This window comes from Ovis aries, chromosome 3 (genome assembly GCF_016772045.2).
Source record: "Ovis aries strain OAR_USU_Benz2616 breed Rambouillet chromosome 3, ARS-UI_Ramb_v3.0, whole genome shotgun sequence".
Classification (NCBI taxonomy): domain Eukaryota; kingdom Metazoa; phylum Chordata; class Mammalia; order Artiodactyla; family Bovidae; genus Ovis; species Ovis aries.
The window spans coordinates 175,142,090-175,156,163 of NC_056056.1; the positions used below are offsets into that span (position 1 = coordinate 175,142,090).

The 14,074-nt window shown below is 51.8% G+C and overlaps 1 protein-coding gene across 1 annotated transcript in view; it reads right to left on the reverse strand.

Annotated features, from left to right (window-relative positions):
- NUAK1 (NUAK family kinase 1) overlaps positions 1-11,757 on the reverse strand; it is a 73,144-nt gene extending 61,387 nt beyond the window's left edge. Inside the window, exon 1 of the mRNA XM_027967685.3 lies at positions 10,745-11,757. Within this exon, the coding sequence (XP_027823486.2) occupies positions 10,745-10,987 (243 nt within the window). The 5' untranslated portion in view covers positions 10,988-11,757. The remainder of the gene's footprint in view (positions 1-10,744) is intronic.
- Between the last annotated feature and the right edge of the window lie 2,317 nt (positions 11,758-14,074).

Below are 14,074 nucleotides of genomic sequence, written 5' to 3' on the forward strand. Positions count from 1 at the left end.
CCATGACCCTGCGAAAGTCATGTGACTTCTCTAAGACTTTCCTTCCCGGTATGCAAAACGAACGTACTAATAATGCAGGTTCAAAGGAGAGAAGGCCCCTAAAGTGGTTAGAACAGTGCCTGGCACACATGCACCATTCAATGCGTGTTTCCTGCTATTATGATCATTAGGGGAAGCATCGTCCTTCCACTCAGGACCTTCCTACACATTCAAGAAGGTGGCTACGAATCAGTGGAAATTTCCACTTCATCCCTCCCGTCTCCAGGATTGATACCACCGGATGCCAGCATGCCCATTCACACACTGGTTCCCTCCCAGAGCATTCCATTTGATTCTCCCTGGGAAACAGAGATCAACTAACTGTGAGGAAGACACAAAGTAAGGTTCTCCTGAGCGGATGCATCACAGTCCTGCCTTTCCATTCAAACACATCCACGTGCTAGGCTCTGAGCTCACCAGGTCAACCCAAGGCTCAGTCTCTTCCCTCCCACAGCTTCTGCTAGTTGCAGAAAGATTCACTTTCTAATCTACCCAGAGCTAGACAAGCTGGAATGTTACATCAAGGACCACTGAGAGCTTCTCAAAGTTTGCTGGCATCTCTTCTAATTGATAACAAGAAAGTCAAGGCTGTATAATGAAAGTATCTGATACAAAGAGATGAAATTCTAAAAGAGGAGAGAAAGGGGAAAAAAAAACACACAACAGGGAATGGGTCTCCTTCAATAGATGGGCAGCAGGGCTAAGTGTACGCCACAAAGGCTGGGAGGCTGGAGATGTAGAAATGACAAAGGGGTAGCTGTATGTTCTAGAACCCAGAGCTGGTTGAGTTCCTCTGGGGCAGAGGCTGTACTCTGTCCCCTTGCCCCGGCCTCCCCAGTGCCTACACAGTGCCTGGAACAGAACAAGAGCTCAGCCAAAACGTGCACAAATATGTTTAAACGTGCGACCTGGGATAGGCGGAAGGAAAATTGACAACTGTTTCTACTTCTTGGAAGCCATCTAGGGTCATAGCCGAGAGCTCAGACAGACACGTGAGTTTCATTCCAGCCATCATCCCCAGGTCGTTATAGACAGCGCATCCCTGGGGGCTTCAGTTCCCTCTGCAGTAAAACGGGGGCTGTGATAGCATCTTTCTTGTGGGAGGAGGGAGGGTCTAAGAATGACCAGGAATTCAGTGAGATGATGCAGGCAACACACTTACCCCAAGGCCTGGCGGATATAAAATGCTCCACAGAGGTGAGTCTGATGGCGTGATTTCATCTTTAAGGATGAGAGAGTAGTAACCATGAGCGTCTATTCTGCCTTTTTAATGAGGCTGCCAAAAACATGCCTTTCCGTGGGGAGAGGGCCTCCTCCTTGAAGTCTTGCCTCCACCTACCTGTCCCCCAGATGAAGGAGTTCCCTGGATGCCGAATGCCCCCATCACTGCTAAAAGCAAGGGCACACCCAAATGCACAACAGAGAGCAGAGGTAACCGCAGGCCTGCAGCCTCCAAGGCAAAGTCCCCTAAACTCAAAGTACCCAAGGAATGAGTGAAGATCCCATCAAGCAACCCAGCAGAACATGAGACTGCCTTCCTCTGAGTCCCGAATAATAACAGCCTATAATTATTGACAACCAGCTACATGTCAGGTACTGTTCTTGGCACAGTCCCTGACAACCTGGGAAGTAGGTTTTACTATCATGCCATTTTATAGATGAGAAAACTGATAGCTTCTTTGAAAGTATTTTCTAACTCACATGGGTTGTCCAGAACCCACTTCATAAACAAGCTTAAAAAGCAATGCCTGCCTCGAGCTGAAAGGAAATGCAGGCTCTCCCTACACTTGACAAAGCCTGCACCAAACAATCTTAAAAGGGTTTGGAAAGCCGAAGATACTTCCCTTTCCCGCAACAAAGAGACCTCCTGCCAAAAACCAGGCAAGAGGAAATGAAGCCTGTTTCATCAGTTCCATTCAGCAAATCCCAGGATTCTGTTCCTATGAGCTGGCAGGGACCTTGCTGAGCATTTTGTCTTGGTCTCTCGATTTATAGGTAAAGAAAAGGGACTCAGCACTGTGTGCTGTCTCGTGCCCAGGCTCCTGGAGGTACAAAGACGGCTGAGCCCCTGTCCTGCCTTTCCCAAGAAGAGGGCTCCTTCAGGGATAACATTTCTCTATGGGCCAAACACTTTTCTAAGAACTCGACAGGCAATATGTTGATCCTCACAACCACTCCCCATTTCACAGATGAAGAAACTGAGTCTCAAATTTACACAGGAGGCTCGAGCAGGGTCTCAAACCCCAGTGCCTGGCTCCAGAGGCAGACTCAGAACCACTCCTTTTGTGCACGTTCCTTCCACCTTCCTGTAGGATTTTGGGGGTACGAGTGTCCTTGGCAGCTGGGGTGAATCATGCATGAACTGAGCCCAATCACAATGAAATGGCAACAGCCAGCAAGGATTCCCTCCAACCTGCACCCATCAGTTGCCTTTGTGGCTTTAGAGTCAGAAGAACTAGCGATACAGGAAGCGTGACACCAGCGGGAGAGGATGGGGCCGTAAGGAAACACTGACAAAGCAGCAGCTCCCTTTTCTTACAGTGGGGAATTGCCCCTTTGGCCACAGAGATGCAAGCTGCCCTCTGAGCCGTCTGGACACCGCCCTTCCGCTCCCTTCCAGGGAAAGAGGGAACCAACCATGGCGGCCTCTTAGCACCCTCCCACTAAACACCTCGGGCTGCCTCTCAATACCGCTAATGAAAGTAAACCAAGCGGAATTCTTTTCTCGAGTTTTAAAGGCAAATCATGACGGTGTTTTTTTCCAGACATACATTAACTCTGCACTCCAGCTGGTTTACAATTCTTTAAGTACTTGATTTACAACCCAGGGAGAAAATGTTTTGAAAATCTTGCAAATGCATTTTGCATCTCAAGCTTGCCTACTCGCAGAGCTGATCACCAGGGATTCTCAGACAGGGTGGGGGATGCAGTGAGGGGGCGGCGGTTGCTGGTGGCTCCCGGAAGTGTGGGAGTGACCAGGGAGGCCTGAGAGTAGCAAAGAACTGCGGGAAGCAGCCGCCAAGGGTGGGAATCAGCTCCCTTCCTCCTCCCTGCAGCCTCAGCGCAGAGCTACGATGGAGAGGCACCTGGCCATGCTGGGCCGACACCCTCCACAGCTCTCCAAAGGGTGGTAAGGAGAGGGGTGACCCGGAAAAGGGGGAGGATGGGGGCCCAAGGGGTCTTCCCTGCTGCCTCTCACCTCCACAGACCCCTCCCCGCTCAGGACTGCTGGTGCACTCTTCATGCAGCTGTTTCTTCATTCATTCACTCATTCATTCATTCACACTGAGCATCTACTACACCGCCTGGCTACAGGCCAGGCTGCAGTGGTAAGACAGTGGCCCTGCCTCCCTCCTAATGGGGGAGGAAGGGAAGAGTGTGGACAAATCATCAAAGCCACAAGCTCTGGAGGAAACCGATACAGGCCCAAGGCAAGAGGATATGGAAGCAAGAGTTGGACAGCCAGGTAGGACTTGAAGGATGTGGCAAATTCAGTTTAAGTCCTCAGCCACCCATGCGAGAGTTTAAAGCAGGGACAGCCACAACCAGGAAGAAGAAGGCCACCAAGGTGCTCGTTGCTTGCACTTCTCACTAGCTCTGGTTTCCAAGAGCCTCGTATGCACAAGCTCTGCATCGGAAGGCTCCCAGTCCTACTTCTCATGGTAATCCCACTTGGTTGGATGTTGGCAGCCGCATTTTCTAGAAGAGAAAACAGAAGCTCAGAGGATATGTGACTTTGCCCAGGATCATCCAGGTGCTGAGCTACAGGGGAGAATAGGAACCCAAGTCTGTCTGATTCTACAGCCATTTCTTCCTCCTCATTCATACCCTTGTGCTGTGCTCAGTTATTCCAGATGTGTTCGTGACATGCCCCAACTAAGTCCCCAGTACCTCCATGGCAAGAAAGACTTGTCATATTCTATTCTGAAACTCCCCACCATCCTGGGCACTTTAGGAAGCCCTCGGGAAATATATCTTGCCAGAGGGAAAGGGAAAGATGGGCCGACCCTAGTGGAGGCTGTGTCTTCATGACAGGGAATCTTTAGCCCAGCCCCGGGTTGAACATGCAGTTAAAAGTTTACAGAAGAGCCTCACTGTGAAGTCAACATCTGGCTGCCTCTGGACTATTTCCAGAGAATTTTATCAATACAGCCAGACTCTACTCACGGGTGGGTCATCTGGCCCGGCCCCTCCTGGGCCCTGGGCCTGGGATCTTCTCATTCCTGCACTGCACAGTGTCGTCTGGGCCGGCGGGATGATAAATGCATTCAGCTTTAAAGCAGATACTTCGCAAATCATAACTTACAGATGCTCCAGGACTTTCATGTGGGAAAGACAAATGGGACTTAGGCTGTCTGACTCCGGAGCCACTGAGGACAGGAAGCCACAGCCAGGACGGCTCTCTCCTCTCCACGAGCACAAGACTGAATGGGAATTCGAGCAGGGAAGGGTCTGCCTGACTTTGCAGACGCTGCTATGTTACCCGCCATTCATTTCCAGCCATTGTGTTTTCAAGCCCACAAATCAGAAAGCTCTTTGAGGTCAGGGGTGATGACCTTCAGCTCCCATACCTCCTGAAATAGTTATTCGCTTTTGTAATCCCTTTTGTGCCATCCCACAAGCCTTTTGCCTGGGACCTCCTATGTGCCTGGCACTCTGCTAGAAATGGACAGCAGGTCCAAGATGGCTGGATGGGGCTTGTCAGCAGATGAGACACCTTGACTCAATCCTTATCTCCTGCAGCTTCCTGGGAGGAAGTGAGATCAGACATCCCAGAGTGGTGAGGGAGCACTTCTGTCGCTGGAAAGTGAACCAGCTGATCTCCAGAGGGCCCCAAGGGATTCCAGAACCTGAGGCTGCTGAAGGCACAAAGAACTCAGTGTGTGCCCAGGAGAAGCACTCCTGGGCCTGCTTCATTAAAACAGACTCGTGGCCTAACAAGCAGACCTCTCTCCCCCCTCACCCCTGACACCATTCCGATCTTTATCTTCTCATAGTTCAGCTCTTGCGAAAACCTCCAGGTTGGCTCCCTGCTCCAAGCCAGCACTGCAGACCCCTGGGCTGGGAGCCCCGCTGTGATCAGAGCCCAGCTCAGCCCACTTAGGGGAAGGGAGCTGGCCACGGTCTTCACATTCACGCTGCCTGAGTCCAGACCCCGGCTCTGCTGCAGCGTGTGACCTCAGCAGGCTAGCAAACCTCTCTGTGGCTCAGCCTCTTCATCTGGAAGATGAGACGATTACAGGATTGTTATGAGAATTAAATTAGTTAAATGGACCTGGCACGTTATAATCACTCAAGAAGAATTAGCTGCTATTATTTATTGTTATTAAATGTTATTATTATCCTCCCTATTCCTATCTTACCTGCTTTGCCTCCTACTGCGTCCCAGCATGAAGCCCACATTCCAAGAGATCTGGCCTGCTCACCCCGGAATCTGCCCTCTGCCTGAAAGCTTCCATATTTTGGTCTTTGGAAATACAAATCAAGGGTCATCTTTAACAGCCCTTGCCCTCCCTAATCCTACCATATTCCCTGGCCCTCTCCCAATCCCCTTCCTGAACAATGAGAAACCTCTCAGGAGAAGCATCTCCCCATGGCTAGTTCTCTGGAACGTGAGCAAAACACCACATCCAAATCCGGCGGTCACCCACCGTGCAACAAAGATAAAAGGTTCTCCATGTCTCCAGCAGCAGCGGGTCTCAAAATAGACTTGTTTGATGCTTCCTTGCTACTTAACCCTGGGCAAGTTACTTAAACTCCCCAAGTATTGTTTTCCCCATCTGTTAAATGGGTCTAAGGTGAGTGCGTGCTTCTTAGGGTCATGGTGACAATCGGACATGAGAAAATATCTGTAAAGCACTTAGCACAGCCTGCCATATCCCAAACTCTCAAAAATATCGGCTGGTAGTAATAAGAGCAGTTGTGGCATTTGAGGGAATGGGTGCATGGCACTCAAGTTAATTAACTGATCTTCAATGAGCTATGTTTCAACTTGAAAATCTCCAGAAGTAATCAATTCCCGTACAGAAGAGGTACCCATAGCCTAGCAACTGCTCACTCTTGTCTCTTCCACCAGACTATATGTTCCTTAGGTCTTATCCATGTGTATGCCCCAGAATTTAACATGGTAAGAAGCATATGGCAGATGGTAATAAATCTTTGTTGAACTGAACAGAATTAGTTCAATATTTGTAAGTACATTTCATCATTGCTACTACATTATAAACTCTTTAAGGATCATGTCTTATTCTAGTAAAGATGTATTAAATGAGTTATGGAGAAAAACCAAACAAAGAATCGGGTTTTTTAAACTCAGCCTACTCAGTTACTAGCTATGCAACCTCAGAGAAGTCACTTGACAATTCTGTGCCTTATTTTTCTCACCTCAAGGATGGATGAAAAGTTTGGACTACACATCTGTCGAGGTCCCTTATACCTTAAAACTGGGTTTGGGCCTTAGCTGCAATACGGTGCCCCAGCCACCCTGCATATGACAGTCATACACCCTTGGTTCGGCAGGCCAGCTTACTAGTTTGCAACCCTGAGCTGCAGTTTTCCAGCATCAAGCTATGAATAACTTTGGGCCAGTGCTTAAAACACCCACTTTTAGTCAAATCAGCTCCTTTGCTGGGTGAGGATGCTCCGTCACCCATCCCAGGGCATCATAGCTATCTGGAGGCACAACTGACCCACCAGCCCTGCCATTCCCATGTCAGACTCTCCCAGAGACCTCCTTCCTGCTCACACCACACCTCATACTATTCACAAGAGATAACCTGGAGCAGAGAGAGACTTGAACTTAGCTGATGGTGAGCTGATCGCATAACACATCTCCCCAAAACGTTGTTTATTTTTGCTCTTGGATTTTTTGGCAGTTCTCAGTGCAGCCTGAGGGTCCAGGGAGCTTGGCTCAAAGAAAATGCCATGTTATAACACAGGGGGTTGCTCTGCAGCCCTGCCCGAAACTGTATCAAAACGAAAGTTGTGCAATAAACAAAGCCCAAATTCAAGGCCTTAGAAATGTGTTCAGATCCTATCAGAATCTGGCTGACAGTCTTGGCTTCCTATGGGTGCACTTCCCTAATTAATCTGAAAAGTTGATTATTTCTCCTACCTCTCTCTGAGTGAGTTAATTGTCCAATGCATCATGCCTCTCTGATGGTCTTAAAACCTAAATGAAAGTCCAAGTGAAATGAAGGGGGAAAAAATCTACTAAAAAAAAGTAAATGAATTTGCTAATTTCCCCTTTTGAGGCTTTCTAAGGGCTTCCCTGGTGGCTCAGCTGGTAAAGAATCCACCTGCAATGCGGGAGACCTGGGTTCGATCTCTGGGATGGGAAGATCCCCTGGAGAAGGGAACAGCTATCCACTCCAGTATTCTGGCCTGGAGAATTTCATGGACTGTATAGTCCATGGGATCGCAAAGAGTCAGACACGACTGAGCAACTTTCACTTTGACATAGGTTATTTTATTCAATTCTCACAACTAGTTCATGAAGTAGTACTATATTAGCCCATTTTACAGATGAGGAAATGGAGGCTTCTGAAAGTTACATAGCTTCCCCAAAGCCACAAAGCTAGTCAGGAATCAGTCAGGATTTGAATATAAGCCAGAGCTCTTAGTCCTTCTGCCAGAGTGCCTCACTTGTGCAGCTTATGAACTCTGGAAGAAGCCACTTTGAGTCCTTTCTCATAGACATGCTCAGACAGTAGCAGCAAGACTACATTTGGGATGAAAAGGATGCCTGGAGAATGCCTGGACCACTTAGAGGGCTGGACCAGCTGACTCCAAGTTGCTAATTCTGCAACCTCTCTCTTCCGAACTGCCTTTCACAGAATGTTGATGCTCCATGGTGTGCTGTTTGACTCAGAAGGCCCTTCCAGACGTGCAATTAAAAGCCACAAGATTCTTAAACAATTCTCTGTCTCAAGGGTGCTGATTTCATAGCATCTCAGGCAGCCTAACACCCAGCACTCTACTTGGGCCACTTGCGTTGGCAAAGCAGCTGAAAGGCACGGCGCCTCTTGGAAAGTGCTCAGAAAGGCTTGGGTACAAATGAAAATAAAGCATCACTTCGCAATTCTACCCAAAGACCTAAAAGGCAGAATTGAGACGACATGCTCTGAATTTGGAATTGCACCTCAAAAGCAAGTGGATATTCAGTGTATCCTTGGAACCACAAGAAAACGCCAAAGTCACACTTCAGATGAAAATTTCTTGCTGCTCTTGACAGATTCTGAGTCACCAAGCACTGTACAGGCAAGAACAACTTGCTGACCAATTTTTTTTTTTTATGTATGTTTTATTTTTTGTCCAGTCAGGCATAGGGAATTTTCCACCTGACAATTTCTGTTTCTCACTTAAGTTCTGACACCATCTGTGAGCAGTGTGCTCCGCGAGGGGGGCGAGGGGGGACGGACTCGAAGTCAAGGAAGCCTTCCCTTCACCCAATCTCAATTTTCTCATCTGCTTACTGCCTCTACTTAGATGATTTTGCTAACATCCTAAGCTTATCTATCAGGTAGAAAGCAGTCTGGGGATTGCCAGTTTCTGGATGTGGATCTGCTACCTGATTGAGAATCTTTACATAATCTTTGAGTAAAACAAGAGATTGAGCTGTAATGAGTAGCACAATGGGAAACTGAACGGAGGGCTGGACAACAGAGCAGGACTCAACAGCTTGCTGCTGTGAAATGAGCCTCTTCCGTTCTCAGGGCGCCCCCTAGTGGCCATTCGATTAAATTCCGAAGGAATGTTCAGAGTTGCTGCAAATAAAGGGAGAAAGACACCCACCACAAGAGAAAGGCAGGCTCGCGCCTACTGATGCAATCAATCCCTTTCGCTCTATCCTAGTCCGTGGATCAGACAGCTATCAGAGGGAATACCTGAGGCCCCAGTGAAGCTCAGAAAGATGTCTGCCATAAGACAAGTTTTCACTCTTGCAGTTGGCGGCAAGCTACTCAGCCTTCCGGAGTCTGTGCCCCTCACAGATCCCAGACACACCCTTACCACTCAACCCCTCACAAGCTCACATCCTCAACCTGCAGCTCCAACCGCGTCTGGTTTTCATTACTCCGCTTTCGAACTTCCCAGCGTGATTCTTCAACAGCTATTAAGACAACATGAGCAAGGAGCTAGGCTTAGGTTTTGCTTATTCAACATCCAGCCTGGGGAATATCACCTCAGACAAAAAGCATGAATGAAGCGCACGTTTCTCAGCCTCCTCTTCCACAGACCTTCAAGTGTGCTCCTCAAAGGACATTTTTGCATCTCCTCTCGAAAATTTTCAATCTACAAAAATGGCACCGGCCCTCTCGACTACTTGCTATAGATTTTGTAGATAGGAGACAGCTTTAAAATACTATGTACATTCTCTCAAATTTCCAGTTAATCGATAATGGACTTTAATTTTTAGGATTTGGGATAAAGCTGTATCAACCCAAAGAGTGAAGCCTAGAATGAAGGAATCATCCAGATAAACCAATATTTGAGAACTGAGCTGGCTGAACTTTCTAATTGGTGCCAGGTTTTGTCCACAGAACTGTCACTGCACAGGTGCAAAAGAAAAACACTGACATCAACCCACCACTTACTTATTCAGCAGCCCATTTTGCTTTTCCCCTGTGATCATTTGTTAAGTTTATAAGCAACCCTGGGCCCCCAAACACCCCTCAAAAGTGTCCACAAGGAGTTCCATAATTACTTCCTGACTTTGGCCCTCAATCGATTAAAATCCATCTGATATGCTGAAAATCAAAGAACCATGTTAATTTTCTGCCACACACCACACAAAATCTTTCTGCAATAGTCAGTCACTTTGAACCCAACCCTCTAGCCACAAGCAGCGTGGATTACAAGGGCCTGTTCTGCAGAAAGGAAAATGACAACAAGCCAAGGTCGGGACAATGCAAAGACTCCAAAGCACTCAAGATGTTACTTGGGGTTGAATAAACGGCCTTAGGACCCTGGCAGGGTTACAGCTGTCACAGAGTGGGGCGGCTAGGTCAGACCCCTTACACAATACAGCAGTCTTGCAGCCGGGGCCTGAAAAGCAATTGAATCTGCAACTCAGGGTGGCTAATCATGCCCTAGGCATTTCAGTCCTCCCAGAAACCAGCAGCAAACTGTCACAACCCTCAGGCATGAGGGTTGAACCTTCACTTCTATTCCCTAACCTTCTCTCTTCAAAACAGGCAGGAGTCCGTCCTCCCTTGCAGCGACCTCAGCACCGCGGCGACAGGGACTGGAAGGATGCAGGGGAGGGGGGGGGGGGGGCGGGGGGGCTCATTCATCTATAGGATACGGGACGAGGCGAACCAGCTCCGAACTGCGGATGTGGCTCTGTGTGGAGTTACAGCAATAAGGCATTCCAGGGCATGAATGCGTGCCCGAGAGGGAGACCCCAACGGTCCCGATGGTGCAAAGTGTTTGCAAATCATAAACACTACTTTGCTGCCGGGATCAAAACCCCCAAAATATGCGCAGACAGGATGTAACAAGTGTTTCGGGAGAAAGACACGCCTGAGCCACGGGGGGCTGGAGCCGGGGGTGGGGGGCGGTGGTGAGAGTGAGGAATCTGTCTAGGGGTTCCGGAGAAGCCCCCTCTCGGACCAGAGACCCCCCTCTGCGCCCCAAACCCCGTCGCGTGAGCGCTGCGTCCCCAGCCGCGTCTAGACCGAGCCCGCCGGGTTTCCCCCCAACTCACCACTCGGCCCGAAAACCTCTCGGTGGCCCGCTTGACTTTGCCGTAGGTGCCTTTGCCCAGGGTCTCCTGCAGCTCGTAGCGGTGCTTCAGGTTGTGTTTGTGGTGATGCCGCTTCACACCGTGCGGCTTCCTGGGCTCCGGGCCCGCCGCCGAGGGGGCTGCGATCGCACCCGCCTCCGGCGGAGAGCCCGGCGCCCCCGGCCCCAAGTCCGGGCCGGCCGCGGGCGCAGCGGCCCCCTCCATGTCCGAATGCGGGGCGAGCAGGGCCGGAGAGGGCAGGACCGAGCACGGCGCTCGCGGTGTCGGGGTCCCAGCCGAGAGAAAGCTGGGCGCGCTCACGGTCGCCCCCGCAGCATCGGGAAGGCGGCCGGCTCCCGCCGGGGCTGCGGCTGGGTCACTGGCGGCGGCGGGGACTGCACATCTGGCGCCCCGGGCGCGCACGATCCGCGCACCGCCCACCGGCCGCGGCGAGCTGCGGCGCGTCGGGCGAGGTGGCGGCGGTGGCAGGGGAGGCGGTGGTGTTCGCAGGAGGGAGGGGAGAGGGGTGGCCCCGAGCGCAGGAGGGGGAGTGTTATGTGGGGCGCCGCGCCCCCAGACCCCTCCCCGGGAGGACGCGCAGACTGGGCGGGCGCGGGGGCGGGGGCGGCGCGCGGGCCGGCCCCCGGGGAGGGGGGCGAGGGGCGGCGCGGCCGGGGCTCCCCCCCAACTCCCGCCCGCCTCCCGGGCCTGGGGCCACCCCGAACTGGGAGGGGGATGGAAGCGTGTCGCGACTCGCCCTTTGTGCAGCGCCGGCTAGGCCGCGCCGGCGGCCAGGGGGCTTTGTCCTCGCTCGGCTGGGAAAGAGACGGGGGGGGTTCCCAGCCCGGGCGCCCCCTCCCCCGGCTCGCCCGCCGCCGCCGCCGCCGCCGCCGCCGCTACCGCGGGCTCGCCGCCGCCGCCGCCTCCTCGGACTTCGGCTCCGGCCGCGCGGCCTCCCTTCCTGCTTGCGCCCTGGCTGCGGCGACGGCGGCGGCTCGCCGAGCCCCGGCGCCGGGTAGACGAGAGCGCTCGGAGCCGGGGGCCCCCGGGGCCCGCTGGCGATCCGGCCGGGGGCGCTGCGGGCTCGGGCGCCCCTTCATTTTCTTTTAGGTGTCGCCGCGGCCGCCAGGCCGGAGACGGGGAGAGGCTGGGGGAGGGGAGGCGCGCGGGTGTTGGGTTACAGGCGGTGAGTCACGGCTCGCCCTCCCCCGCGGCGGTGCGCACCCCCTCGCGCTCAGCCCAGGCTGCCGCCCCCGCCTCGCAGACCCCCATCCCGGCTGGCGAAGGGCTGCTCTCCCGGGCCAGGGTCGGGGCAGCTGGGCGCCCCTGAAAACCCCGAGAGGCGCGTTGACCTCGGCCCCGCGCCCTCGCCGGAGAAAGGCGAAGGCGGGGAGGAAGGGAGGCTCCGAGGCTGAATCTGCGGCCGGTCGCCGCACTGCCGCCCTCCGACACTATCCAGGACTCCCGCCTGGGAGAGGAGATTTGGGTCGCTAGAGGTGCCTGGATGCAGCTGGGCGCCTACCCTGCCCGCCAAGGCTGTGTTTGGAGATGGGCAAACCAGGGACCTCGGATGGAGCAGGGCCTGAGACTGGCTAAGCCAGGGGCGACAGGCAGGCCGCTTGGCCCCTTGACCGTTTGTATTTCTCCATTAACTGAGATGGCCAGATCCTGGAGATGGTACCCAGTACCCCACCCCCACAAGCGAGGGTCAGGCAGGAAGGCCTACGACGGTGGCAAGGCTGCCACCTTCTAAGAAGCAGCAAGGGAAAATAAGGAAGAAAGCAAGAGAAAAAGGCGCTTCGGGAGTTTTTTCAATAGTGTGGTATACCAGACTGGGATGGGAAGAGTGAGGGGTGAGGAATGTCTGGTGCGTTCTGCAGATGGCCTGGTGGTTCATTTTTTCCCCAGTGAGCCGGACTTGCCCTTACTCCGCAGCTCTCAGGTTCAGCCCTCTGCATTCCTGCTGTCTTCAGGCCTGTCTATGCCTTATCACCTTACCCTGGATCCCGCAACAGCACGTCCTCCCTGCAAGTCCCCTCCGCAGTGCCAGAATAATAGCCTGTAACATTAGTCACCATACGTGTCCTCCACCCTTGCAGGGTCTCCCTGCCTGCCTCCTGCAACTATTCTGCTTTTATACAAAATCTGTAGACTTTGCATATGTAGATTAGAGAGTCAGTATAAATAACAGGCAGGTTGAGCCTGGCTTCCCAGTGGCTAGGCTGTGTGACATTTGTCAAATGACAGAGCTTCGGTGTTTTCTTGAAGTGTAGATTACTGGATCTGTTTTACAGGTAAACGGATCATGTCTACAGTGGTAATTAAAACTGTTAACCCTGGGTCTTTCCCTTCCCAGGGACGTGGTGTGCTGTGCTTAGTCACTCAGTCATATCCAGCTTTTTGTGACCCTCTGGGCATGGGATTCTCCAGGCAAGAATACTGGAGTGGGTTGCCATGCCCTCCTCCAGGGGATCTTCCCAACCCAGGGATAGAACTGAGGTCTCCAACATTGCAGGCAGATTCTTTACCATCTAAGCCACCAGGGAAGCCCATGAATATGGTAGGAATCCACTACCCCATCTCTTGAAATTAAATGTGGCCATGTCACTTAGACCAATGGAATGAGAGCAATGATGTGCATTGCTTTTAGGTGGAAACTTTGAAGGACCAATGGGTAAATGCCCATGTCTTGACAATCCTGAAAATGCAATGTTGGCAATCACAACAACCATGAAGTACAGAGATAGAGCCTCCCTCATCCAGCCTGGGCCTCTGTAATGATGGCAGAACTGGCCCAAGTAACCTGCATTGTAAAAGTAGTGTGAGCAAATATTAAATATGTGTTAAACCAGGGAGATTTAGCGGCTGTTTGTTACAGCAGCATAATCTAACTTATTCTGGCTGATGGTGATCCTCCCCAGTGCCTAGGACTTAATCAGTATCGAATAAATAGCACCTACCATGTGCTGATCCTATTTTATGACAGTAAACTGTTTTCAGTTGAGGAAACCATATCAGAAAGGTTAAGTAATTGGCCTGAGATTACACAGGTTGTAAATAGCCACGCCAGGAATTAAACCCTACCTGTCCAGTTCCCAAGCGTGTGTTCTTCCACATATGCTGTTCTACCTCTCCTTAATCGGGAAGGATGGAAACAGTACAATGCCTGGCACAAAGTCATGCCCGAGAACAGGGAGTTCCTCTCCAGACTGAATTCCTATCGCATTTATAATTGGAACCACACTTTACACAGTGTTACCGTGCATTGTGCTCAAGTGTTTTCACATAGATTAAGCGTTTCCTCCAACAAGC